Genomic DNA, 26,913 nt, shown 5'->3' with positions numbered 1-26,913 from the left:
AACAATAGCAATGAAGAACAAGAACAAAGAACAAGAACAATCAAGGGGATGAACATTTCATTAAAACAATAGCAAATAAATAGAATCAAGGTGATGTACATCTCATTAACAAAATAAATAGAGTAATAAAAATATATACAGTTGAGAGGATGAGTACAGTGCTGAGGGGTTGGGAAGGGAGAGGGGGAGGACCAGAGGGAAAGGGGGAAAAGGAGGGTTTAGCTGTGGAGAGGTGAAGGGGGGCGTAGAGGGAGCAGAGGGAAAAGGGGAGCTCAGTCTGGGAAGGCCTCTTGGAGGAGGTGAACTTTAAGTAGGGTTTTGAAGAGGGAAGAGAATTAGTTTGGCGGAGGTGAGGAGGGAGGGCATTCCAGGACCGCGGGAGGACATGGCCCGGGGGTCGACAGCAGGATAGGCGAGAATGGGGGACGGTGAGGAGGTGGGCGGCAGAGGAGTGGAATGTGCGGGGTGGGCAGTGGAAAGAGAGAAGGGAGAAGAGGTAGGAGGGGGCAAGGTGATGGAGAGCCTTGAAGCCTAGAGTGAGAAGTTTTTGTTTTGTGCAAAGGTTGATAGGCAACCACTGGAGGTTTTTAAGGAGAGTGACATGCCCAGAGCGTTTCTGCAGGAAGATGAGCCCGGCAGCGAAGTGAAGAATAGACTGGAGCAGGGAGAGAGGAGGAAGGGAGATCAGAGAGCAGGCTGACACAGTAATCTAGCCAGGATATTACGAGAGCCCGTAGCAGTAAGATAGCCATTTGGGTGGAGAGGAAAGGGCGGATCTTGACGATATTATAAAGGTGAGACCGGCAGGTTTCGGTGATGGATCGGATGTGTGGGGTGAACAAGAGAGCCGAGTCAAAGATGACATTGAGGTTGTGGGCCTGAGAGACGGGAAGGATGGTCGTACCATCCACGGTGATAGGGAAGTCAGGGAGAGGACCGGGCTTGGGAGGGAAGATGAGGAGCTCAGTTTTGGTTATGTTGAGTTTTAGGTGGCAGGCAGACATCCAGGTAGAGATGTCTTGGAGGCATGAGGAGATTCGAGCCTGAAGGGAGGTGGAGAGGACAGGGCTCTTCCCTGTAGCTGTGGAGTGGGGCCAACCATAAATAGAACTTTATACTAGAAAAATCCTCTTTAAAACTCAGGTTGGTCCTCTCCTTCAAGGTCAGTATTCAAGTGTGTATCATTCATGTTGACCTACATTGGGTTTAGGGTTTGCCACTTGTAAATAATCCCAATTTTGTTAATTGTTTCTTTGGGAAAATAGGACAACATAAAATGCCAAAATCTGGCTTCAACGCTATTATTAGAAAAGGTGCAAATGTGAAAAAGGTCCTGACTCAAGCTGGTTTTACTTTCACATTTGCCTGCTATTTGGAAACCTGTTCAGCAAACTTCTGCTTGTGATGCTGATTTTTTTTAATGATATTTGTTGAGTGCTTACCATGTGCCCAGCATTATACTAAGCACTGGAGTTGATACAAGTTAATCAGAAGTGGAGTAGTTTGAGAGTACTAGTATTTTGGCTTAACAGCTAATTGAAGTTTGCCTCTTCAAGAATTTCAACATCAGATTCCTGGGTAATTGACATGTTTTTGAATAATCCTCAAGTGCAGACCTTTCAAAGGTTTTATCTCACTTATGTTAACTATAAACAAAGTATGAATAGTGATGGATTCAGTGACCCTGAAGGAGAATGTGCATTGGAACAGACAGGCTTGGTCTTACTTGGAACTGAGTGGAAACTAGCAAACCCGTTTTCTTTGGGGAAATCTGAAACAAGCTGACATAGGATATAGAATAATAGCTAATCTATTTCCAGTCAATCAGTAGTATTCACTAAACAGTTATTCTTTCAGGGCACTGTCTCAAGTGCTTGGGAGAGTACAGTGGAGCTAGTAGGCATTATCTCTATTATTTTATGAGTATTTGGAAAGTCTTTGTATGAGTATTCTACTTTACTAGTTCATCTGTAGTGGTGATGGTGTGCTCAGAGCCATCTAAACTCCTTTAAGCTGGTTGTGGTCAGGCAATATGTCTGTTATACTGTTATAGTGTACTTTCCCAAGTCCTTAGTACAGAGCTCTACATGTAGTAAGCACTCAATAAACACAATTAACTGACTCCCTAGTCCTGACAGTCTGTTGTCACTCCCCCACCTTCTTATATAGACATTTCATTTCCTTTTGTGAATGTGCACAATGCTGTAATATCTTGATCAGCAGGAAGTGTAAAACCAGCCCTGGGGCTCAGGAGCCTTCCTGTAGAATGAAAAGCATTGAGTTTAACATTAACGTAAGGGACCAGGGAATAAAATCAGATGATACATAAGAATGTCAAAAATCTACAGCAAGTTCTTAAAACTGCCTGATATTTTATTTTGCATTCAGCTACTAACCTATACTTAACTGGAAAATCCTGACATTTGAGAGAGCCAGTAGTCAACCCGAGTATTGATTGGGAGAAGATAGCTGGAAAAGGTAGTTCTGGTCTCTCTCTGCTAGAATCTATGGGTAATTCAACTTTTAAATTGTGCTTGACTCATTTTGATTTCTTTCTGACCCTGATGGCTCAGGGTACACCATTTGTACTCTGCAGAGGAGATCTCTTCTGTTCAGTAAACAAAGTTGGACAGTGTATGAAAAATCCTCCTTTTGAGGGAGACTGCTCATATCCAGGTACTATAATTATGAGGCTTTAGGATTAGGACTAGAATTATTTTTAGGAATCTATCACTATTTGGTAAAGTTTCTTTAACAACATATTGCTTTGTAGAATATAAAACATTTTAAATGACAGCACGAATCAAAATTGACAAACACTGTTCCAGGAAATCAGCTACCTGGAATCTTGGAAGAAGATGGCGTGAGAGAGGTAGTGAAACAGAAGTCAATCAGTCAATCATATTTATTGAGTGTTAACTGTGTGCAGAGCACTGTATTAAACATTAGTGAGAGTACAGTATAACAATATAACAGACACATTCCCTGCCCACAATGAGCTTACAGTCTAGAGGGGGAGAGGCAAATGAAGACAGAGCATGAGGGTATATTGTGAATGTGGGTAATCAATCAATGGGATTAAGCACTTACTATGTGCGGAGCACTGTACTAGCACTTGCAGTACAATACAACAGAATTAGTAGATACGTTCCCCACCTTTGATGAGAATGTTTCTGTAGGCATGTACATAGCCTTCTGAATAAATGTCTCAATCGATGGTATTTATTCAGTTTTTACTCTATGCAGGGCACTGGACTAAATATTTGGGAGAATAAAATTCAGTTAGTAAGCACAAGGACATCAAACTCTAATTGTGGAGATGTAAAAGAAATTACAAATTGGGGAAGAAACAGAGTAAGAAGATATCAGTCATATTTATCGAGCACTTACCGAGTGGAGAGCACTATACTACGCGCATGGGAAAGTTGGATTTATTGACCACTTGCCATGTGCAGAGCACTGTATTAAGTGCTTGGGAGAATTCGATATAACAATAAAATAGACACATTCCTTACCCCAAAGGAGTTTACATCAGAATTGGTAGACCTGCTCCCTGCTCACCCTCTAGAGTTTACCATCTAGAGGGGGACAGAGACATTAATATAAGTAAATTATGGATATGTACATAAGTGTTGTGGGTCTGAGGGTGGGGTGAAATAGGGGAGCCAATCTAAGGGTAAGGGTGTTGCAGAAGGGAGTGGGAGAGGAGGAAATGAGGACTTAATCAGGGAAGGCCTCTTGGAGATGTAATAAGGTTTTTAGTAAGATAGATATGAAAATGCTGGGGGGGGCTGGTGGGATAGGTTGATTATCAAAGTATTGGGGGTTTGAACACAAGAGGATAGGGGACACAGAAGAAAAAATAGGGTTCAGAGATGAGAAGTTTGCTAGGGAAGACTTCTGCTAATGCCAAAAGAGTGATCCTCTTTATAGAGATACCTAGAACGATTGCCCCCAGGCTTCCTATGGTTCAAGAGGGCCCTTTTCAGGTCCCTTAGGATCCTGGCCACTGTAAGAAATTCCGCCCCAAGAACGTGGACAAAATTGGAACTGTTGCAAATGTGGAATGGCTCCCAAGTCAATCAATCAGCCATATTTATTGAATGCTTACTGTGTGCTGAGGGCTGTACTGAGCGCTTGGGAGAGTACAGTATAGCAGAGTTGGTAGATGTGTCCCCTGCCCATAACAAGCTTACAGTCTAGAGGAAGCATCTGGACCTCTGGGTTCATGGATTTGAGCATGACTGTGGGCCAAGGTAGTCAGTCTTGGGAGTCAGAGGTCATGGGTTCTAATCCGGCTGCACCACTTGTCAGCTGTGTGACTTCGGGCAAGTCACTTAACTTCTCTGGGCCTCAGTTACCTCATCTGTAAAATGGGGATTGAGACTGTGAGCCCCACGTGGGACAGGGACTGTGTCCAACCCAATCTGCTTGTATCCACCCCAGCACTTAGTACAGTGCCTGGCACATAATTAAGTGCTTAACAAATACCATAATTATAATTATTTATTGAACACCTAACTGTGTGAGAGCACTGTGTTAAGCACTTGGGAGAGTACAATGTAAGAGATACATTTCCTGCCCAAAACGAGCTTCCGGTACACAAACTCTAACCTCAGAATTATAATCTCCTCTAATCTGCTGACCTGCTATTTTGACGGTCTCTGTGATTTTGGAAAGAGGTAGGTGGGAGTCAGGCTAGGGAGAAGTGCTATACAGAATTTCCTCTTCCAAACTGTCCCATTTATTTATTTTTCATGGATGAATCATCTTGCAAAGAATGCACATTTTAATACTCATATTCAGAGAAGCAGCATGGCTCAGTGGAAAGAGCCCAGGCTTGGAAGTCAGAGGTCATGGGTTCAAATCCTAGCTCTGCCACTTGGCAGCTGTGTGACTGTGGGCAAGTCACTTAACTTCTCTGTACCTCAGTTACCTCATCTGTAAAATGGGAATTAACTGTGAGCCTCAGGTGGGACAACCTGATCACCCTGTATCTACCTCAGCACTTAGAACAGTACTCTGCACATAGTAATCACTTAGCAAATACCAACATTATTATCTTTATTATAACAGAACTCCTCACATTCCCATCCAAACTCTGTTCTCCCTCTGACTTCCCCATCACTGTAGACAGCACCAACATCCTCCCTGTCTCAAAAGCCCATAACCTTGGCATTATCCTCAACTCATCTCTGTCATTCAACCCACGTGATCACATGTCAAAGCTGGGATTAGAACCTGGATCTCCGACTGCCAGGCCCATGCCCCGCTGTCTTCCCTGTAAGGGTATTCTCTGTCAATTAAAGGTCATAAACCATAGACTGATTTGGGTGGAGTGAATCCAGTTTAAGCCCCATTTACTCCCTGTTGATTGGCTCAGAAAGTACTTTCCTGCTCCAGGCTCAGAACACAAATGAAGGCCAGCTGTCTTTAGCAAGTTGGGAAAATTATAGGAAAATGGTTTTAATGTGTTTCAGATTTATATGAGAAGGTCATACAGTTGTCTGGGAATTTGATTTCCTTCTCAAAATGTGGGTTGTGTTTATTGTAATGTTTTAAATATATATGTAGTTAGTAAGGTAACCCTTAGTGTTGATGCTTCTCATCCCACTTCTTTTATGGAAGGGGAAAGTTTGATAGGTGAGTTAAATAGAGTCTCTATTGGGTAACAAAGATTTTTCTTTTAAGGATGTTTCTGAGATGGGCATTTTGGATTCAGGCTTGGGCACATATAAATGGCATACTTCAACGTGGTTGAAATGAAACGTTCTTCTTTTTTTGTCATTCGTTTGTAGAATGAAAGACCCTGCCATTTTGGTCAGATGACAATAAAATATCTTAATTGCTAGTTCTGGCCCTGCTTTTCATTCTTTTCAAATGTCAGCTAAAAGTTTCTTAAACCAGACTGAATGGTGGCAATGGAAATAAAACCAGTCCTATTTCTTTCCTTTTGAGAAACATTTATCCTGATGTACCCTCCCATGACCGTGCTTGTGTCTTTGGTCGAGCTTTCAGAAAATCCTCTTTTTGTAAAGTAGCAGGAGATTGCGTAAAGTAATCCAACTCATCCTACTCCAGGCCCTTCGGTCAGGTCACGTAGGAAATTGGGAACGCCACCGTCCATTCAAATGTAGGCCCTTATTGACCCTTTACGAAAAAGGCCCATTTTAGGAGTGATTTCTTAACGGGACATTCGGTGAATGGTATTTGTGTAACAATCCCCCTCAAATTTCTTGTCTAACCTTTCTGCTCATGAGGGGGACTGCCTTTTAATGCCCACAGATTGTTTACTCTACAACCACCACTCTATCCTTAGTGTTATGTTCATTGCTGTTTCAGACTTTTAACTCCTTCTTCAAATAATAATAATAATAATAATAATGGTGGCGTTTGTTAAGCACTTACTCTGTCAAGCTCTGTACTAAGTGGTGGGGTAGCTACAAACCCTCTGTCTCCCCCACCTCCTCCGTCTCTTGCTCCGAATGACCTGACCATGAACTTTGTCGATTAAAATTCAAATCATTTCGTATGGTCTCCATAAAATCTTCCTTGCTCTCCTACTCCTCTTCAGTTCCTTCCTCCTCCAGCCCCCTCTTCAATTATTCCATCCTCCCCAGCAGAGTCTCAAGAGGAGGTCTCCTACCACCTCTCAAGGGAAGCAGCGTGGCTCAGTGGAAAGAGCCTGGGCTTCGGAGTCAGAGGTCATGGGTTCGACTCCCGGCTCTGCCACTTGTCAACTGTGTGACTGTGGGCAAGTCACTTAACTTCTCTGTGCCTCAGTTACCTCATTTGTAAAATAGGGATTAACTGTGAGCCTCACATGGGACGACCTGATTACCCTGTATCTACCCCAGTGCTTAGAACAGTGCTCTGCACATAGTAAGCGCTTAACAAATACCAATATTATTATTAAATTCTATCCCCTCTACCTGTACTTCTATACCCATCCTTTCTCACCTTATTAAAACAATTGCCTCCTTCCTTCTTTCCTCCCTGACTCACAGGCTCACCTCCTCACTTCCCAGTGACTTCTCCACTGCTTTTCAATGATGCCCATGGATCCCCTATCTTAAAAAAATCTCCCCCATTACCCCATGGATCCCTTCAGTTATCACCCCATCTCCCTCCTATCATTCCTCTTCAAACTCCTAAGCAAGTCATCTATACTTCCTCTACTTCAACTCTCTAGTTGACCTCCTACAATCTGGCTATTGCCCATTTCACATAAACCGCCCTCTTTTAGATCACAAATGACCTTCTCCTTGACAAATCCAAAAGCTTCTACTCCATCCTAATCCACCTGAACCCTGCAGCTGCTTTTGGCACTGTGGTCCACCCCTTTCTCAATCAATCAATCAATGGTGGTTATTGAGCACTTCCTATGTGTAGAGCACTGTACTAAGTACTTGGGAGAATGCAATAAAGCAGAATTAGCAGACATATTCCCTGCCCATAACAAGCTTACAGTCTAGAGGTGGAGATAGACATTAATTCTCCTGGAAACAATAGCTTAATCTTTTCTTCACCAACACTGTCCACTCTTGGTTTTCTTCCCATCTCTCTGACCACTCCTTCTAAGTTTCTTTCTTTCACCGGCTCATCCTCTGCCTTCCACCCCCTTCCTTTAGGGGTGCCTCAAGGTTGAGTGCTGGATCCCCTTCTATTCTTCATCTACATCAACTCCCTTGGAGAACTCATTCAATCCCACTGGTTCGACTACCATTTCTATGCAGATGCTTCCCAAATCTACTGCTTCAACCCTGGCCTCTCTCCTCTGCAGGTTTTGCATTTCCTTCTGACATCTCTACTACTTGGGTGTCCCACTGACACCTCAAACTTAACATGTCCAAAACAGAATTCCTCATCTTCCTACCCAAATCCTGTCTACCCCTTAACTTTCCTATCGCTATGGACAGTACCACCATTCTCTTTGTCTCCCAAGCCCTTAATCTTGGTGTTATCCTTTACTCACCTCCTCATTCAACCCATACATTCAATCTGGCATGAAACCCTGTTGATTTTACCTTAATAACATCTCTGGAATCCACCTATTCCTCTCAGTCCAAATGTCTCTCATGCTGACCCAAGCACTTATTTCCTCCCTTGAATACTGCATCAGCCTCTTCACTAACCTTCCTGCATCCTGTCTCCTCCCTCTCCGGTCCATATTTAACTCTGCTGCCTGGATCATTGTTCTGAAAAACCATTCAGTCCATATCTCCTCACGCCTCACACCTGGTTGTCCATCTGTCTCCACATCAAACAGAAATTCCTTACCATCAGCTCTCTCCATCCTACCTAACTTCATTGATCCCCTATTACAACCCCCAATTGGCATATTCCTCTAACACTAACCTATTGACTGTATCTTAGGCTCATCTGTCCTGCCACTGACCCCTTGCTGATATCCTCCCTATGGCCTGGAATTCCCTCTCCCTTCATATCAGACAGTCCTTCACTCTCCCCACTTTCAAGACCCTTTAAAAAATCACATTTCCTCCTAAAAGCCTTCCTAGTCAATGCCCTTTATTTCCCTTCTCCACCCTCCCCTCTGCATTGACTAATAACTTGGCTGGGTACTCTTTAAACACTTTAGTACTTACTCCACCTCCACAATACTTATGTAAATATTCTTATACTTTACGTTTACCTTATCCCTAGTCTACTTTAATGACTGTCTCTCCCTGTGGACTGTAAGCTCCTTATGGGTAAGGGTGTGTCTACCAACACTGTTGTATTGTACTTTCCCAAGCTCTTGATACAGTGCTCTGCACACAGTAAAGTACTCAGTAAATGCCACTGATTGATTTGATTTGATTTTGGGCCAGTTAATTTCCTGGCCCAATTTGATCCCTTGAACAAAGTTATTGAAGAACATATTTTGAAGACTGTGTTTTTCCTCAGTCATATAAAATAGCAGGGTTATTTGGCGAAATAGGACTTTTCTCCATTTGCTGTGATTCTTTTTGCCCCACTAAAGTTGGTTGTAACCTCACTACATTTACCAAATAAAGCAACTTTCCACAAAGTTGAAAATCCCCTTTAATTCACCTGAGGGAGGGAATGAGGTCAGAAAATTGATATCCCAGCTGTAATAACAAGGTTAAATGTTCTACCTGAAAGGGGGAAAAGAAAATTGGCAAGCTGCCTCTCCTCACACTTACATTCTTTTCAGACCTCAAACAAGTGTAATATTGATGGAAGTGGAACTGTTCACAGTGACACAGTGTCTGCAACTTCCTTTACTATGTATGTTGTCTCAAGACCAATATGTAGATGAGATAACAATTAGTAGGTTGGTGTTAGAGAAGTGAAGGATGTGGGCTGGGTTGTAGTGGGAGAGGAGCAGGGATAGGTAGTGGGAGAGGGCTGATTGAGTGCTTGATGGCCTAAGGGTCTATTTTATTATTCATGTACAGAACATGACTGTCCAGGAAAACTATCCACATCCTCTTTCAGTCTTAGAAACGTGGGCCTGAAGATGTTCCCTATAGAGCAGAGTTTTCAAAAAGTGACTTTAGCAACACTAGAAGTTATGCTAGAAGTTACCAGTATAACAGCATGTACTCAGTCCAATTCCAGCTTTACTAAGGGAGGCTGTGGAAAGCCATTTGGTCACTGGTTTGCTTGAAATGACTATTAGATGCCCGGGACTGCCGACCATTGTCCCCTCTTACTATGGACCTTTGATGGGAAGATATGAAGTTGGAATGTCATGGGTCTTCTCTGTGCTATTATTATTATTGCTATTATTATTTTCCTGGTCTGCTCTGTGCTGCTATTATTTTTTTTCCAAATTGGATTGGCCCTCTAGGTCGATTAACTGTGAATAGAGCATCAGAATGAACACAGCAAATAACCATTTTGCCATTATTTCTCAACATCTTTCTTCAGTAGTTAAGCTATTTAGATTGATTCACCGAAGCTCCCCTGTACTGGTTTTGCTCTCTCTTCTTCTTCTAGGTGAAGTATTCCACATCACGAGTCCCAACAAGTTGACCTTCGAAGAAGCCGAGGAAGAGTGTGTGAACCAGGACGGCCGGCTGGCTACCGTGGGAGAGCTCCACGCCGCCTGGAGAAATGGCTTTGACAAGTGTAACTACGGCTGGCTGGCTGACGGCAGCGTCCGTCACCCGGTGACCGTGGCCAGGGCGCAGTGCGGAGGTGGTTTGCTCGGGGTGAGAACCCTGTATCGCTTTGAGAACCAGACAGGCTTTCCTGCCCCCGATAGCACTTTTGATGCCTACTGCCATAAACGTAAGTGGGATTTTCATCTCTTTGATAGGGGGCTTTAAAAATGCATGGTAGTGTCAAGTGAGTAAGGGTCAATGATCTGTCCAAATGGATCTCATTCCTTGCCCAGCGATGCCCCCCTAGTTTGTGGGGGAAAACTGACCATTTCAGTGGCTCTAAAAGCAAACAAAGGAGCGAAATGGCAGAAGTTTGGGTAAAACAACCGTATGGTTGGCTGACAAGTTCCTCTTATTGGCTAAAATATTAACTGGGCCCTTTGATGCCTAGGATCTCAGCACGTGAATAACCAATGTAGAATTTATGATATTTCTGGCTGCTGGGAATTGGAATGAGTGGAAATACCTAGGCGGTGTAATTGAGTTAAGGTCTTCATTTAGACATTCTATTAATGTTCTCGTCTGGATTTACTGTTTGTTTAAATTACTGGTCTTTTTCTATTTAGGCAATTCTCAGGTGAGTAGTTGTGCTACATTTTAGGACTCAAATGAATATTGGCAATTGTCAAATGACTATTAGAGTTTATAAATGGACTGGTAACCAAAATTCCCAATTGCTTTCTTGGAAGAAGTTCCAGAATGTTATTTCTTAGGTCTTGAATAAAATTTATATCTGTAACTTAGATTCCCACACCCTTGAAACTGATTGGGCTTGATTCTTTTGCCACAGTCACTATGTGATTAAGTAAATTTCTTGATTCCTTTCACACTGTAATAGCTAAATTACCTAGCTAAAGCTTTCTAATAATATATTCTTCAGGGAATGGGCAAACAGATAGTTCAACAACTACCTTATTTCAGGAATAAGGAACACAAACAAATAAGGCTTATATCCCTTGGAAAGTGGAAACATAAGGTTTTCTCTTTAAGAAAAATTGCAGATGAGGTATATCAGTAGCATGCCTGCCTAAAGTGCACATGAAAGAAACTAAGTGCCACATTTCCTTTGTCTTAAAAGTTTCCTCTCCCATTGGCTTGAAGGCAGGTTCAATGCCTATTGATGATTTTGAAAGTTAAAACTGAGCATTATGTACGTACCTTACAGTAAAATAGATGGCCAGTTATTAAGAACCAATTAGAGGAGTGGTTTTTCAGGAGTGCTAGAGGAAGAGGGAAGATGACTTGTCTTAATCACTGCCAAAACAAACTTTGTACAAAAGAGACATTCCTTTCTTGACAAAGAGAAATCAAATCTAAAGAGCATCACTTATCTAGGGATTTCAGCACTCCAAGTTTACTTGGAATTACCCTTACGATGAGGGGAAAAGCAAATTTAGGGGACAGGCATATCCAGGTTAGTTGTTTAATGATGCCTGATTCAGCAGGTATTTGCCATTGCTCCCTTTTCCTGTGGTCTGGCACTAAAAAACTGTAATAACTAAAACTTTCTTTTGAATTTCAATGCTTAATTTCCAATGGAAACAAGTCAGTCTTCTGCCCAAAATTGTGTAGAATTAGTCTAAAATCCTAGTTTAGATAATATAATTCAGCAGACTATAAAGAAGTTTTAATAAGGTACTTGATCAAATTTACATAAAATCACCAAGGGCAAAAATCAAATCCATTTCTGTCAGCTTTCAAATGTTAAGATCAACTTTTTTAATAATGGAGGCAAGATAATCTGAAGAAATATGAAACATGACTTGTAATTTGGATCCCAGAGTTGATAATAATTGTGGTATTTGATAAGTGCTTACTATGTGCCAGGTAAAAATCAGGTTAAAAAAGAAATCAGGTTAGACCCTGCCCCTTTAGCCCCTTGGGACTCAAAGTTTGGGGTTTGTAAGTAAAATAAACAGAAGACATCACTTTTGTTCTGCTTTGTGGAGACAAGAAACCTGGTTTTGCACCCTGCATATCCTCTCCAGGAACAGAAACTCCCAGACATCTTCAGAAGTATGCAAAGAATAGGCTGAGGCAGGGTTGTGAGTAAAGTAAAAATCTAATCCTGAATTCAAGATTCCTTCTGATACCAATTATTTCTCCCTCTCTTTCTTTCTATACTTTCTATTCTTTCTAGACTTTCTGCAAATTCACTTCAGATCTAATTGGTGATTGTCTTCTTTTCCAGTGCTTACTTAGTTGTTAGAGCCTCGAGTGTGAACTGTGAAGATTGGTTCTGTAACGTGGAAAGGGCTAAAAATAAAAGAGCATATTTTCTGAGTTGTAATGCTTAGCTACGACAAAATATTGTGTAAGCCAAGAGTGACTTCACTTCAAATGGATACAGATTTTTATGGATAGTTGTTAACCGAAGGAACCTAAAAAAAATCCAAAAGTATCACTTTCTTGTCTGTCTTCATGTTGTAGCAACTAAAGAAGAACTTTGTGAATCCCTTTTCGGTGACTATAAAGTGCCTATTTCATTTTCACATTTTCTTCCTCTGCATCGAACACTTGAACTTGATCTGTTCCTGTATTTTACTGGCTTATAGATGGGGCTGGAAATCTCTTGTGACTCTGTACAAAGAAGTGGGTTTTGAAAATGGATTAGTTACTCTCTTATGAAATGAAAATGTTCCAAGTATTTTTCCCCAATGTGTAAATTCAGATACAAATTTATTACCTGTGTCTAATTTGAGCCTACCTCTTCAGTCTGCAGTCTGCAGGCTCAAAACACATCATTTTAAAGCCAGATTCTCTTCTCTAGAAAAGTACTCTTAGCAGCATGTGATTTTAGCTGGAAAGGGCTTGAGGGGGTGGGCCATCTAATTCATTCTGCCTTTAGTTGGAGTTACATTTAAGCTATTTGAGACTGATATGATTCTATCCAATTTTTAAAGATCCCGACAACCTCCCTCAGAAAAGTATTTCAAAGTCTAATAACTCTCGGGAATAATGTCTGGTCTCTCATTCTCCTGTACTCAGTGAAGTTCTACGCTAGTCACCAACCTTGATGATTATTAATAAATCTTTCTGCCGTCATTTTCTTCCACAAGTCGGATAACCCTTATTCCTTTCAAGTTTCCAAAGGTCTAATTTCCCAACATTTTAACCATCTTTGTGGTTCTTTTCTGGATGCTTTCTGTGAGCTGTTCCTCTTCAGATATGGAGCCAGTATTGGACCCAGCATTCTAGTACGGGTCTTCCACCTTGGAAATAGCTTCCTCTTCTGTCCTCCTATTTATGCATCCAAATATCCTGCTTGCTTTGGGAACTACAGTGCTAATTGCAGCATCATGGTTGCCTCACACATCCTAGATCTCTGTTCTTCCTCCATCTTATCTGAACACTTTGTTTTCCTTACCAGATGTTTGGCTCGCATTTGCCATTCTGTGACCTGCCTGCTCTTTGATCTTTACCTCTTCTCTGATGTCTCAAGGTCACTTGGGATTTGAATCTTTGCTTCCAAAAGACTGCTCTCCCTGATGGTGTCATAAGCAAACTAAAGAAACTTGGTCTGTCACCCATCCTCCAGCTGGAGGAATGTCAAACTGCCCTGGGCCCAGGAGACCATCCCGCAGATTCACCTCTGTCTCAGGCCTCACCTGACTGATCCCAATCTATCTGTAGCCTCTCTTAGTGGCAGTGGGAAATAAGGGAGCAAATGAATCCAAAGTGAAAGCCTAAAGAATCCCCACGAACAGGGCAATGTCCCCCAAGTTGGAAAGACCGTATCCAAGACCAGCTGCTTTCCTTCTGCCACTATATAAAAGGCATCAATTTTTAAATACTCATTTGCCTTTGATGTAAGCAGCTGTGGTGAGCTAATTTGCTTTCATGCCACTAATAGATTTATACATTTTATTAGGAAAATCTGCTTTATGTCCGACATCAGAAGCACAAAGAAGATAGCCTACTGGACATAACAATGCAGAGAGTGCAGTAATGCAAAACATCTGTTTTGAGGGAAGGCAATGGAGTTTGGAATGGAGCCTGTGAGAAATTGCAAGCTTCCTTTTGAGGGCTTCATTACCATGAGGACAAAAGAATTCCGGTAGTTGACTTCTCAAAGCAAAAACCTCTCTAACTGAACTCGGGTTTGAAGCTGCCTTTTCGGTCTTTTAAACATTTTTACCATTAAGCATTGCACATATTCCCCGTGATGAGACCTCGGGAGGTATTCAGTTACCATAGCTAGAAACAGAGTATATTTTCTCGTTAGCTTTGAAAAATCATTGCTCATGTTCTTGTTTTCAAAAATTAAATAGACAAATAAGCTTGACGAGCCTGTTTAAATAGGAGATGGCTGAGGCACAGCCACAGAGCATTTCATTTGCAAAGCCCCTGAAACTTATTAACTTGTGCTCATCATACCAGAAGGAGCCAGAGAAGGAGTCTGGGTTAGAACTCAGAAGGGCCTAATTCCCAAGCACTTCCCCTACCTCCATGTTACTTCTCCAAGTTATTTTTCTAATTCCCTCCAGTAATCTCAGTAGCAGTGAAAAAAGAAAAAAAAATAGTGGCACAACTGGTTTAGATAGAGCTATTACTTAAACAGTTCTAACGTGCACTGAGGAGAGTTACTAATTTTTAAATGATGTTACCATAGGAACTTGTACATTTTCTACTATTTCCTAGCAGGTAGGAACTGTCAGAAAAATCCAAGATTTGGCAGCAAATGGTCATAATCAATCAATCATATTCATAATAAATTATAAATTTATATTACAGTTATTCAAAATAATAATCTTATTCATTACAGTTATAGGAGCTCATAGGACAAGCATCCTGGAGCTGGAAAGCACAATAAACCTTATTCAGTCACTATGGGGAATGTAGCGAATATGAAAGTTTAATGACCCCAGCCAGTGGTTATTGATTTATACTTCTTGCATTAAAAAAAATCCAAAGGAATCACTTGTGGCTGGAATATTTAGCAGGCTCCAAATAAGGCAGTATGACAGTTTCCTCTGTTCATATCTATTTTAAAATCAATAAGCTTGTTGCTTCAGAAGATGAGAGTAATAACAATCTCTTCAGTCAATGAACAACCTTCCAATAAATAAAGATAAGAGTAATAATAATATCTTAAATCAATGAACAACCTTCCGATAAGTAAAATGACCCCATTCATGTCCAAACTAGAATGTAACAGTATTTGAAGTTGATGACTTCAATGGCAATCCTGAAGCCAAGACCCCTGACCGGAGAAGATTTCTCTTCCCCATGTTTCATGGGTTGGAACTTTGTATACTGTGGGGAATTCAGGAGAGCAAAAATCTCTTATACTAGGCAGTTAATTGACAAAGCTTCATATTTGCCAGCTCCAAAGGCTAGTCCTCCTCGGTTTAAGTGTAGAAAGTAACCGTAATATTTCCAAAACAATTTAAACCATTTCACATTCCTTGAAGGATATTCCTTCCAGTTAGTGAGAGTATTTGGAGAGAGTCTATTGTCATTTTCACTCATCATCTTAATCCATTTGTGCAATCTAGATGGTCCCTGGGAAATACCAGGCATTGGATTCCATTGTTCTATGATGACATGTTAACGAAGCATACTTCTGCTATTCAAGAGTCCTTTTGGCGATTGTAATTACAGGCCAAAAATATACCATGTGGTATTTCATTGACCATTTTGCATTTGAGTGAAATGCTAAAGAAAGCTCAGAAAAACCACACAAGAGAGTTACCTTATTACACACTCACCATAGAATAAGACCTGTCTGGCAATATGACAAATGGCAAGGTTTGTGTCCCCTCAGTGTTCATTAGTACTTTGGGGAACAGTTTTTAAAGCTTGGCTGTTGTTGATAAGGACATAAAGAAATTGCTTTGAGAACCAAGGATTCAGTAACAGTTGTCAGTTTCCATTTTAGATTCTTAAGCTGGCTGTTTACAAGTCATTTTTACTGTATTCAGTATTGCTTTTTGTTTCTGTTCAGCAAGTAAGGCCCTCCCTTTCCCTGGAGGTTTTGAACTATTTGAAAAGCATTCTCAGCTTAAAGGGGCAAAGGGAAGCTAAAATGGGCCTGAAAAATGGACCTAAATCTCTCTTGCATAGGTGTGTAGAATTACACTATTAGAATTTTACAAATCTGGAACAAGCCCTTAGTCATGTCAATACTGTGTTGTTTCCAAAGACTATAACTCTTAAGGAATTTTCAGGCCACCATTATCATTAAAATCACTCTATACCTATCATTAATTAAGAAAAACAGTCCCCAAACCTAGCAAAATCATTTTACTAGATCAAATTGATCAGTGAAAGAAAATCAGGTGTTCATCTGAGCAGTAATTTTCCTTTAGGTGAATTTGGGTGGTTTGTTTTTTTTTTTTTAAGTCCTCCTCAGAAAAAGAACATGGGTCATGCAAGCATAACACTTCTTCGTTGCCTCTCTAATTGACTTTTTGAAATTTATTTTTCTAGCTAAACAGAACATATCAGAGACTACCACCATCGAATTGAGTATCCCTGTGGAAACTGGATCTCCTAATTTGTCAAAGGAATCACAAATAATACCTGTCAAAGCTACACTTAATCCCCATTTAGTCACTGACACGCAAACAAATGTCCCGCCTATGGGAAAATCAATCTTGGATAGTAAACATCACATCCCATTTTCACCCCATGGAATGATTCACGAGCAGCCTCAGGAGCACACGAGTCAAACTCAGACTGCTACAGACAGCACGGCAGCAGAATCACCTAGTGTCGCTGGGAGTACAGGTGGACCGTGGCAACTGGAACCCACATCCTCTGCTTCAGGACCACTTGAAACCCCAGCTAGACCTGACGGTGGGGAAGACATTTTCTGGACACCAGCTGTCCCAGAGGGAGACAGACCTGGCAGCCTACCTGTCGGCTCGCATCATATCCCTGATCAGGGTGTGACGCCAACAGAACAAATAGAGGTGGGACCTTGGGTAACATCTCTAAGAGCCACAGTGCACACCCCTGTAAAGGAGTCCTTGGCAACCGGGACTTCCGTTACCATGACAGGGGAGGAAATGGTCCAGAGTGCCACTAAAATGCCTCTGGAGGCAAAAACGGAAAGCAAACTGAAAACCCATGTTATTTCCGAAGAGAGGCCGACAGGCCATTTTGGATTCACCGTGGGTCAAGATGATGACAGTGAAAGCCTACGCACTGTTTGGCCAGATCAGAGTACTTTGGTTCCAACACAAGTTCCAGAATTTGTTACTGTCTCAAAGACCTCAGAAGAGAGTAATGTAACTCAGAGAGAGTCTGCAGAAGTTACAGAAATTTCACCTGTAACTACGCTTGAAAGTGAAGAGCCACTTACTGAAGATACACAACCTTGGCCTGAAGGTTCTATCCACCAACACACATCCTTAGCTCCGCCATCTGAAAATCATACAGAAGAGAAATTGTTCTTCTCCTCCCCAGAGTCAACTTCGCCACAGAAGCTAGTTGAGGGAACAGCAACTGCTATTTTTCGGTCTCAACAAACAGAAGGGTCATCTCAGATTGAAGAGCAAACAGCAGGTCTGGAGGAGATAACAATCTCTCATGTTCTTCCAACTTCTACCGCATGGCTACCTACTGTTGAGAGGGAAGATGGCACTCAAGATTCATTCTCCGGAACAGCAGAAGGCTTTCCTGGAACAGATGCTTTTCCAAAGCAAATCTATGTAACAGAGTATACTGGGGAAATGACCAAACATTATGATGTTCCAGTTTCAGAAATCACTGACCAAACTAGTACAAGTGTGGAGTCAACAGAAGCCAAGAGGCACAAAGAAGAATCTACAATGCCGGCAGTTGCCTTTGAAACCGATACAACTCATTCCACACGCAGCACTTTAGATTTGGAGGTGATCACAGTATCCAAATGGTCACTGGAGGAAAGGAACGTCACCATCTCAGAATCTGTGGAATCCTTAGAGCCATTTAATGTTACAGAACTGCCTACTGCAGTCCTTACCATTGCAGGGGTGAGTGAAAAAGCAGAACAGACTACGGGCTTAGCCGAACACACTGTGAAGTCATTTACTCCCTCTCCGGATAGTGTTGAAAGCCCGGTCGTGAAGTTTACTGAAGAACCCTGGTCAAGTGAGGAGAAAAGGAAAGCAAGTTTTCAGTCAACGACGAAAGCTGCCGTAAAGGAAGAGTCCATTGTAACTGATTCTATAACTGAAGAAAAGCTTCGCCCTCTCCCAGGAACGGAACAGCCAATTGATGAACCTGTGGAAAGGAGTACTATTTTCCATGAATTGGATTTGAAAGCCCCCAGAGCAGTAACTACTCTTCATCCGTATGAAGAGACCTCGGACATGGAAGGATCAGCGTTTCATTATAACGGTGATGCGCAAAAACCTGGGAGTGTAACGCAAGCAATTCCTATTTCTGAAATTACCGATTTCAAATGGGACGTTATTGGGCCTTCTGTTACATTAGGAGGTGAAACTGCAAAAGACAAGCTGCTTACTGAGCAGACCGCTCTGGAAGCCACCATTTCTCCAGGAGCGCCCTCAACGACCATAACAGAAGATGCAGAGCGGGAGCCCTCTTTCAGCTCTCTGGCCACCCTGCCGTCTACAACACTACAAGCAAGCGAAAAAGTAGAGAAACAAGACACTGAGGGATCAGCATACCCCACCTCAAGTGGCGACTTGGGGATTGATGGAAAGGTACCCGATTTTGAAGAGATTCCAATAGTCAAAGGAACAACTCTTGGAACAACAGTGCATGAAGCCATTTCCCCTACTGATGTGGTTACTGAGCCCAGCAGAACCCTGAGAATAACACCAAGCTCAAGGCCCCAAGTACATATAAGTCCAGTGACCGAACAAGAACTCAAAAGAGAAGACAGCCGTTCTGTACCACCTGTGTCACCTTCAAGATCTTCTACCACAGATAGTATTACTCAGCCCCAGTGGGAAACTTCCACTGAGACAAAGGCGGAGACCTTCCCACAGGAGAGTGAGACTGGCTCAGGATGGTTGGAGAGACCTCATTTTGAGCATTCACCTAATGAAACCACGGTCTCAGGGAGCACCACTGGTCCCCTAGATACAGTCCAACCTACGTCGGTCTCTGAACGCTTTACTACTAAAGAAATTCTACCTGCGGTTGATGAGGAACCTGGTGACAAAACTACCAGTGACATCGTCATAATCGATGAATCCATTCCTCCCAGTGTACCCACTACTCCCGATGAATTAACAACCAAGGAAGAAGGTATAGAAATTGATAGAGAATATTTTACAACAAGTGCTGCTTCAGTTGTACGACCAACAGGGCTGCGTAAAACTGAGGAAAGCACAGAGGCTCTAGACCGTCAGGAAGTTTCTACTTCAAAACCCCAAACGGGGAAGAAATCCCACCCTGATATCATAGTACATGTTTTTGAGGTCACACGCAACAAGACAGGTAAGTCTTTGCTTACCATTCAGAGTAATGGGCGTTTTTTCATTAGTTACTTTTTGAAAAAGCGACATATTTAAGGCTATTGGAGTGTTTGAAGGTCATTGGAGTGTGTAAAACATATTTTCCCATTAATTTGATATTTTAGGCTGTGATACATTGGAACGTTGTTCTGAGAACATGGCAAACATTTGATAGTCTGAGTTATGAGTGGCTATTCCTTGCTTTACCATCTAATATAACCAAATCATTAATTTTTTTATATCATTTCAGATCATGTGGAACAAAATGTTTTAATTTCATAGTGTCCTTCCATGCACTACTACTCTTAAGTGTAGCATTGGACTGTGTTAACATTTCATTAGTCTGTAGCTATTAACAACAGCATCTACAGTGTGGACAGCTAAAAAAGTGTTGGAGCCCTGTGATGCTTTCCCAGAGAGATATTGAGGATTGTTTCAGGATTTTCTTTCTTTCAGGATTTTACAGATTCGCTATAGAAATTGCAAGATGAGAGTTGAGTGATTTGAAGGTTCTGAGATTGAAGTACTGCCCAATATGCAAGTTCAAACACATTTTTTTTAGCTGAAATAACTGAACTGTACCTGGGTATGCAGATTTAATCGAATGATTATACAGAACAGAAATTGGTAATGCAATATTAGTCCGCGGCAACGTTGCGATTTGTATTTTGACATAGAGCAAAATGATGCAGAAGTTACCTAAATTCAAACAGGCTGTCAGGGTGTTTTAAAATTACTTTTAATTCTTAAATAACCTCATTTCAGATGGATATCCGTTGTGATAAGAAAATAAAGGAGGAGAGGTGGACACTGTCTTGAGTATTTTAGATGTTTTACTCTTTTGTGATGGTTTCCTGGTTCTGAATGGATTTTATCCTTATGTACATTTCTTAGATCGCCTATCTTAAGCAAACATGACAGTCCTTTTTGGAATGAGTTTTTTAGAAGTCTGTTTTTCTATTCATTTATCCATAAAACTTTGAGGGTGAAGAATATTGACATGATCCGATCTTTCCCTTCCAACTAGGTAATGTAAATGCTAGAGTAGTTGGAGTATAGATCAAAATACCTGAGTCAGTTCTATTAGTCCAGATCACCTGAAATGTGCAGGTTGTATCAAATTAACAGGAGGTTAAAATGACTATGGTTATTTAAGTATTAGAAAAGACTTTTGTTATCTGGCGAAGAAGGGAAAATTATTGTCCATGGGCAAATTCGTGCTGTTGAGGATGGTAACTGTTTTCTCAGTCATGTCTTCTTTTCCCGTTTTTACTATGGGTGATAGTAACTTTGGACATTAGGCAGCAATTGTGGGCCTACCAACCTCAGAGAGACTCCATGAGACCATTCCATCCCTTGCCACATGAATTTCTCCCTCTTTTTACCCTCCCCTTTTCCCTTACCTTTGCCATGGTCAAAGTAGCTTCAGCAGTATTGGGGAAAAAAAGCCCTTCACCTGGACCAAGTAAGGAGGGGAGAACTACTGGGTTTCCATTGCCCCAAGATGACCGGAGCTTGAGAGAGAGAGAGAAAGAGAGAGAGAGAGAAAGTATGTATATGTGTGTATGTGTATGTGTGTGTGTCTACATTCATTCTGCAGGGATGCAAACTCCCTTTAAAAAGTGAGAAAAAAATAATCACAGTCTAAAAACACCAGTTGTAAATCAGAATGAAAAATGTGTATGCCCAGTCACTATAGTGATTTTTTTAAAAAGGCAAAACTGCTGGGTTTCCTCCAGAGTGGACAGAATTGACAAGGGTTCATTTCCTATGGACCATAGGCCCATGTTAGTGGCTGGTTGAATGCTTTACTTCTGCCTTTCTCCTCCACCTGTACTGGGGAGAATGGGAACTGACCCTGAGGGCAGTGAAAGGACTTCTAAGGGACTGGTTCTAGCAAGTGGGTTTGCTTGTAAATTATCTTTCAATCCCTAAAAAAATTAGGTGACAGCTACATAAGTTTTCTAGCAACATCTACTTACCTGAAGAAGGAGACCTCCAGATAAGGTAGATAACAGATAAGATAAAAAATGGGTCCCATTGGTCAGTATTATCTCAGATTTAAAGAAGAGGCTTTAGGGGTCAATAGATTTCCACTCATCTGTATGGTGTAAATTTAAACACTCCCAATACAGCAGGTGGGTAATATATGTTGTGACCCATATTTGAAAGGTCACAGGCTTCTTAGGTCATGGCTTCTATCCCCCAGAAAGGTACTATCAGATCAACCCTACTGCTTAGAGCCATGCTTTGCACATAGTAAATGCTTAACAAATGCCAACATTATTAAGAACCAGTTAAACACACCATTTCCCTTTGTACCTTATTCTGAATGGTTTCACTCCTCAAAGAATAGCACAGTTCATTTTGGGATTTGTGTTAATGAACATTTTATTCCAGTATCTTGAGCTGCTTATTCACATAAAATTTACTGCTTTCTGTGACAAATAATTATTTAACCATACAATACACTGGCACTAGAATGAATCTAAGGAAGGCGCAAAGTGAAAGTAATGAATAGAAAACACTGACTATAGCTGAATATTATCAAGGTCAGGGCAGAGATATACCTTACTGTGGAAAAAATATGTGTCTGTGGAAATTTCTCTTTAAGAATTATCCATGATTCTTTAGCTGTCATGTCAACTATGCACACAACTGGTTTTTAGAATGTATCCTTCTGAATTGGAATATCATTAACATTAGTCGAATTAACAATTTTTATTGTACTTGCAAGGCACACTGATTTAGATTTTTCAGTACTGTGAACCCAAAGTGCTGAATGGATTGAAATGGCAAATTGAGGTGCTGTTGCTTGAGGATAGCTACAGTTAGCAGTGGAAAAATCTGAAGGAATTTTTTTCAGCCCATAAAAATTTTATAAGATCAAAAATGTCAGTGTAGTTCTTTTTTAGAGTGGCTTAGATTATGATGAAAATTAATTCTGTCTATATCAGAAATAGTTCGCCTACAGGATCTTGATGGGGGAAATGAAGTATTTTGGGTTTTTTTTTGCAAAGATGCTTGCTGTAGTCTGGATCTGGTACTAGTTTCATCTTGTTTGTGGTATGTTTTGACATGCACCATCTTTTCATCAAGAGAAATGAAACCAGCCAGAGCAGTGTAGCAATGGAATTGTGTGAAAACACTAATGTTAAAAAGTAATTGGTGTTAAAATTCACATTCTATGAGCAGGAGTAGTTGGCAGAAGCTAAGTACATTAGCGTATTTCTGCAATGAATCACAAATGTAAACATAAAAATGAGAAGATTGGCTACAGGATTCTGGTGGAGAGGGAAGAGGAGAGTCTGCAGGATTGTTTTTTCTTTAGTCATTGCAAGGTTCCATAACAAGCTTCAGCATCTTTCATGCTGAGAATATCTTGGGGTTCAAGTTGGGTCTGTACCACCAGGTCATATGGCCCTTGCAGAAGTCCCCAAGGATGGAAACTGACCCAGCCTGGGGTTGATGTCCCTGAGGTAACTGTGAGGCCTCAGTGCCCTCTAGGGCCCATCTCCACATCCGGGGAAGGACATTCACTTCTGGAGTCTGCCTAGCTCCTTGCCTCATCCTGGGTTGAGTGAAGTCTGCTAAGCTGCCATGAACATTTCCCTGCATCTCACTTAGCGCCACGGGGCATTAGGTGCAATTGAAACTCTATAACTTGGAAACCCCTGGGAGCTGGCTTCTGTCATTTCTATATTTTGACCAGCACCAGTACAAATCTTCCCCTCAGAAGGATTATTAAAATGTTTTTGCCCTTCAGGTTTGAGACTCATTTAGCTTTACATGGACAGAAAATTGAGTTTGAGGTGAGGTAAAACAGCCACTTTATTGAAATGGGAAAAAGTACACCATTTCACCTTCAGGTAGACAGAGGATGAAAAATCACTCTTTTTACTGTCAAGGTTATCAAGGGGCTAATGAGGCAGAAAAATTTTGTAACGGTGTTAATAGCATGATGCGAGTGTCCTTGTTAAAGTACTTTTAGTATCAGTGTGGTGGTGTTTAATAGACCATTCAGTCCCAGTTTTAGTACATTTGGTAAGAAAATTGTGGGCTTGAGAACTTTTCCAGGTTTGTGTATTGAAAATAACTTATTGCTAGGAAGACTCAGAAAAACCTTCTTTCTGACTAATCCCTCCCACATTTTAGACCATGTTCCCTAGTGTATGGAAAAGCCAAAGACTTCTCCTACTCTGTGGTTTCAGGGAGCAGATTGAAAATAGCAAGGAAAAATCAGCCATTTCCAGAAAATAGAATAGGAATGTTTGGGGACACTAACACTTGCATCCTGTACTTTTCTAAAAGTATTGGCCTCAATTTTCTCCCCTGTGAAAGGGAGAACAGGAAATTTCTTTTCATGGGCATTTATATTTATAGAGAGAGATCCTTTCCGATCTCCTCCACCTTGCCCAGGAACATTATACTGTCACACCATTAGCAGTGTCATCCTCAAGCCAAAGAAAAAATCTTCTCTTTATCTGTGCACAAGGCACTCCTTACAGTGGTGTGAAGAATTATTTCAGTGCACAACTTCTTCACCTGTATCTCCCCACTCACCCAGCTCTTAGCATCCATGTTGGTAGAGGAATCCCTGATAATTATATTCCTTAGGGTCCCTGGGTGAGGAGGCACATAATCTGTCCCAGGCCCAGTTGAACAGAGGTTCAGTACCAGGCTATATCCCACTATAAGGACTATCTCAGAGGGTTCTCAGTTTTATCTGATAGATGCCAAATGAGAAAAATTCCATGTTTTTTGCTTCAATGTAAGCTCCTCGTGGGTGGGGAACATATCTTAAAAACTCTACTGCATTATACTCCCCGAGAACTTAGTATAGTGCTCTACACTCAGTAAATACCATTGATTGATTGGGGATCAATTTTTTTTCCCTCCCTCCCTCCCTCCCTCCCTCCCTTCAGCTCTCCTGTGAGAAGTCTGCTTCTGAATGGATTTTTTTTTTAAATCTTCAGTAAATTTGCCATGGGGAGCAAACCAGTAAGAAAATCTCTTCTTGACTCTCAGTTAACATTGAGTTGGTCTGAGGAGAGCAAGCAGTGATAATTTTTTTTCTTTCTGGTTAACTATGTTTCCAAATTCTGAATGAGTTGGTTACTTCAGCTGAGGTAAGATATCCATCAACTCTTTGAAAGAAGAGATAATATCGTATTTTCCAAGGTGGAGATAGTATCTCATTAATCTTTACCATCCAAATGATTAAAACAGTTTATTTTCAAATAGTTCTTCTGAAGCAAAGTTAATGGAGTAAGAACCATGGCTGAAGACGAGAAGGTGAGGGATTACTCGGAAATTGTCTGAAATCGTAGTGGTATTTGTTCAGCGCTTCCTATGTGCCAGGCAGTTCTAAGTGTTGGGGTAGATACAAGTTAATCAGATTGGAGACGGTCCATGTCCCATGTGGAGCTCACAATCTAAATCTTCATTTTACAGATGAGGTAACTGAGGCACAGAGAAGTTAAGCAATTTGCCCAAAGGTCATACAGAAAGGGAGTAGAGCTGGGGTTAGAACCCAGGTCCTTCCGACTACCAGACCTGTGCTCTATCCACTAGGCCCCTATTCCTCTAATGTCTGATCTCAAAACAATCAAAACAAAGGATTTATTCAGGAAAGGATTCTCTTTACACAAAATGATGTGTGGCTCTCAACTTCCTAATGGGGAAAAGCAGGAACAGGGTACTCTAATATAAATTAACACTATTAATAATAATAATGCTGGTATTTGTTAAGCACTTACTATGTGCCAAGCACTGTTCTAAACTCTGGGGTAGACACAAGGTTATCAGGTTGTCCCACATGGGGCTCACGGTCTTCATCCCCATTTTACAGATGAGGTAACTGGGGCCCAGAGAAGTGAAGTGACTTGCCCAAAGTCACACAGCTGCCAAGAGGCGGAGCCGGGATTAGAACCTACAACCTCTGACTCCCAAGCCCGTGCTCTTTCCACTGAGCCACACTGCTTCTCTACAATTAGTACACTATTAGTAAGAGACAGGTTCAAGTCCCAGTTTCCCCACTGATTTTCTCTGTGGCCTCAAGCAAGAATCTGAAGCTTAAAATGGGGACACAATACACAGTAATCACTATTTAATATCCTCTACCAAGAGGTAGATCTTCCTTCCACTTAGCTTAAATCTTTCTTGTGGCAGTTAGTTGTCTTCTGAGAAAATAAAGGAATAGTCAGTCTTTCCCTCAGACTTCAAGGGTTAATTATATTTCAATAATTATATAATATAATATATAATACTCTAATATAATACTCTACTCCAAAGTAGTGTCCAATCTGTACTAAATGAATCCATAAATTATATTAAAATTTAAGATTATGTCTACTATAGGGGACTGAATCAAAATCTGTTTGAAATCCATTTGAAAGAGTTGTAGTGTGATTGCAAAACTTCTTTTGAATTTTTTTAAATCTTATTACCATTCTCTTGTTTAAGAAATGTGTTGTGGTGAGAGGTTTTATTCACACATCTAATGCAGCTGCATCCTTATTGAAATTCAAATCCAGTACTGATATTGTATGACCAAAAAGAATTCATTCATATAAAGTGGTATCTTTCTGACAAGAAAGATCTGCTTTAAAACTCTAATGGTCAACAGTTTAAGTTCTGACTAATGATGAAAATTTTTGACCTTTTTTAACAGATGTAAGCAAATATCCAAAAGCAGTAACTTGCCATTACGGGATACTGGGTGACCAAAAACACATTCCCCATTAACTTTTCACTGTTAAGGGATCTTCCCAATTCTTGAGCAGATATTACACCCTTTAAATCTTATAGCTCTTTGCTTTTTCATAAGAAAAAGTGAATCCCCTGTGTTTTTTATATTCAGTCCAGTTTTCATTCACATGTGAAATTTTTCTGTGGGATTTTAATGTATATAAAAGGATGACTGATGTTTGGAGGAGATTCTCTTTTTAAAACATTTTATATTTAGAAAACAGTATCTCTTTCTCCAATTCCAAAATATTGAACCTAATTATTTAGCCAAATAGTTGTAGATAAAATGGGAAACCCTATGTCAGTAATAGGCAAGTTGGTCATGAATTCCACTTGCTTTTCTGCCACCTATTAGGGCTGGTGGGAATTGAGGAGGTTCTGCTTTCAGCTGGAATAGAGGTGTTTCCAGAGAGTCCTGTCCCTAGGGTTTCCATCAGTTAGTTGAGTACAAGAGAAGCAATGTGGCCTAGAGCACAGGCCTGGGAGTGAGAAGAACCTAGGTTCATTCATTCAATCGTATTTATCGAGTGCTGTGTGCAGAATACTGTACTAAGGGCTTGGAAAATACAGTTTGGGTACTGGGTTCTTTTATGGGTACAGTTAGAACCTGGGTT

The 26,913-nt window shown here is 41.0% G+C and overlaps 1 protein-coding gene across 4 annotated transcripts in view; it reads left to right on the top strand.

Moving 5' to 3' along the window:
• The window catches only part of VCAN (versican), a 123,794-nt gene that overhangs the window by 46,958 nt on the left and 49,923 nt on the right, over positions 1–26,913 (top strand). For 3 of the 4 annotated variants that reach the window (XM_029058875.2, XM_007656077.3, XM_039911238.1), the window contains 2 exons: positions 9,967–10,260; positions 16,566–19,532. In XM_029058875.2, coding sequence (XP_028914708.1) covers positions 9,967–10,260; positions 16,566–19,532 — 3,261 coding nt within the window. The remainder of the gene's footprint in view (positions 1–9,966; positions 10,261–16,565; positions 19,533–26,913) is intronic. The other variant, XM_007656158.3, reaches the window with a different exon arrangement.

Source organism: Ornithorhynchus anatinus, chromosome 1, assembly GCF_004115215.2.
Source record: "Ornithorhynchus anatinus isolate Pmale09 chromosome 1, mOrnAna1.pri.v4, whole genome shotgun sequence".
In the NCBI taxonomy this organism is placed as follows: Eukaryota; Metazoa; Chordata; class Mammalia; order Monotremata; family Ornithorhynchidae; genus Ornithorhynchus; species Ornithorhynchus anatinus.
Note: the sequence above shows the minus strand (reverse complement) of the source record. Positions and strands in the feature narration are given on the sequence as shown.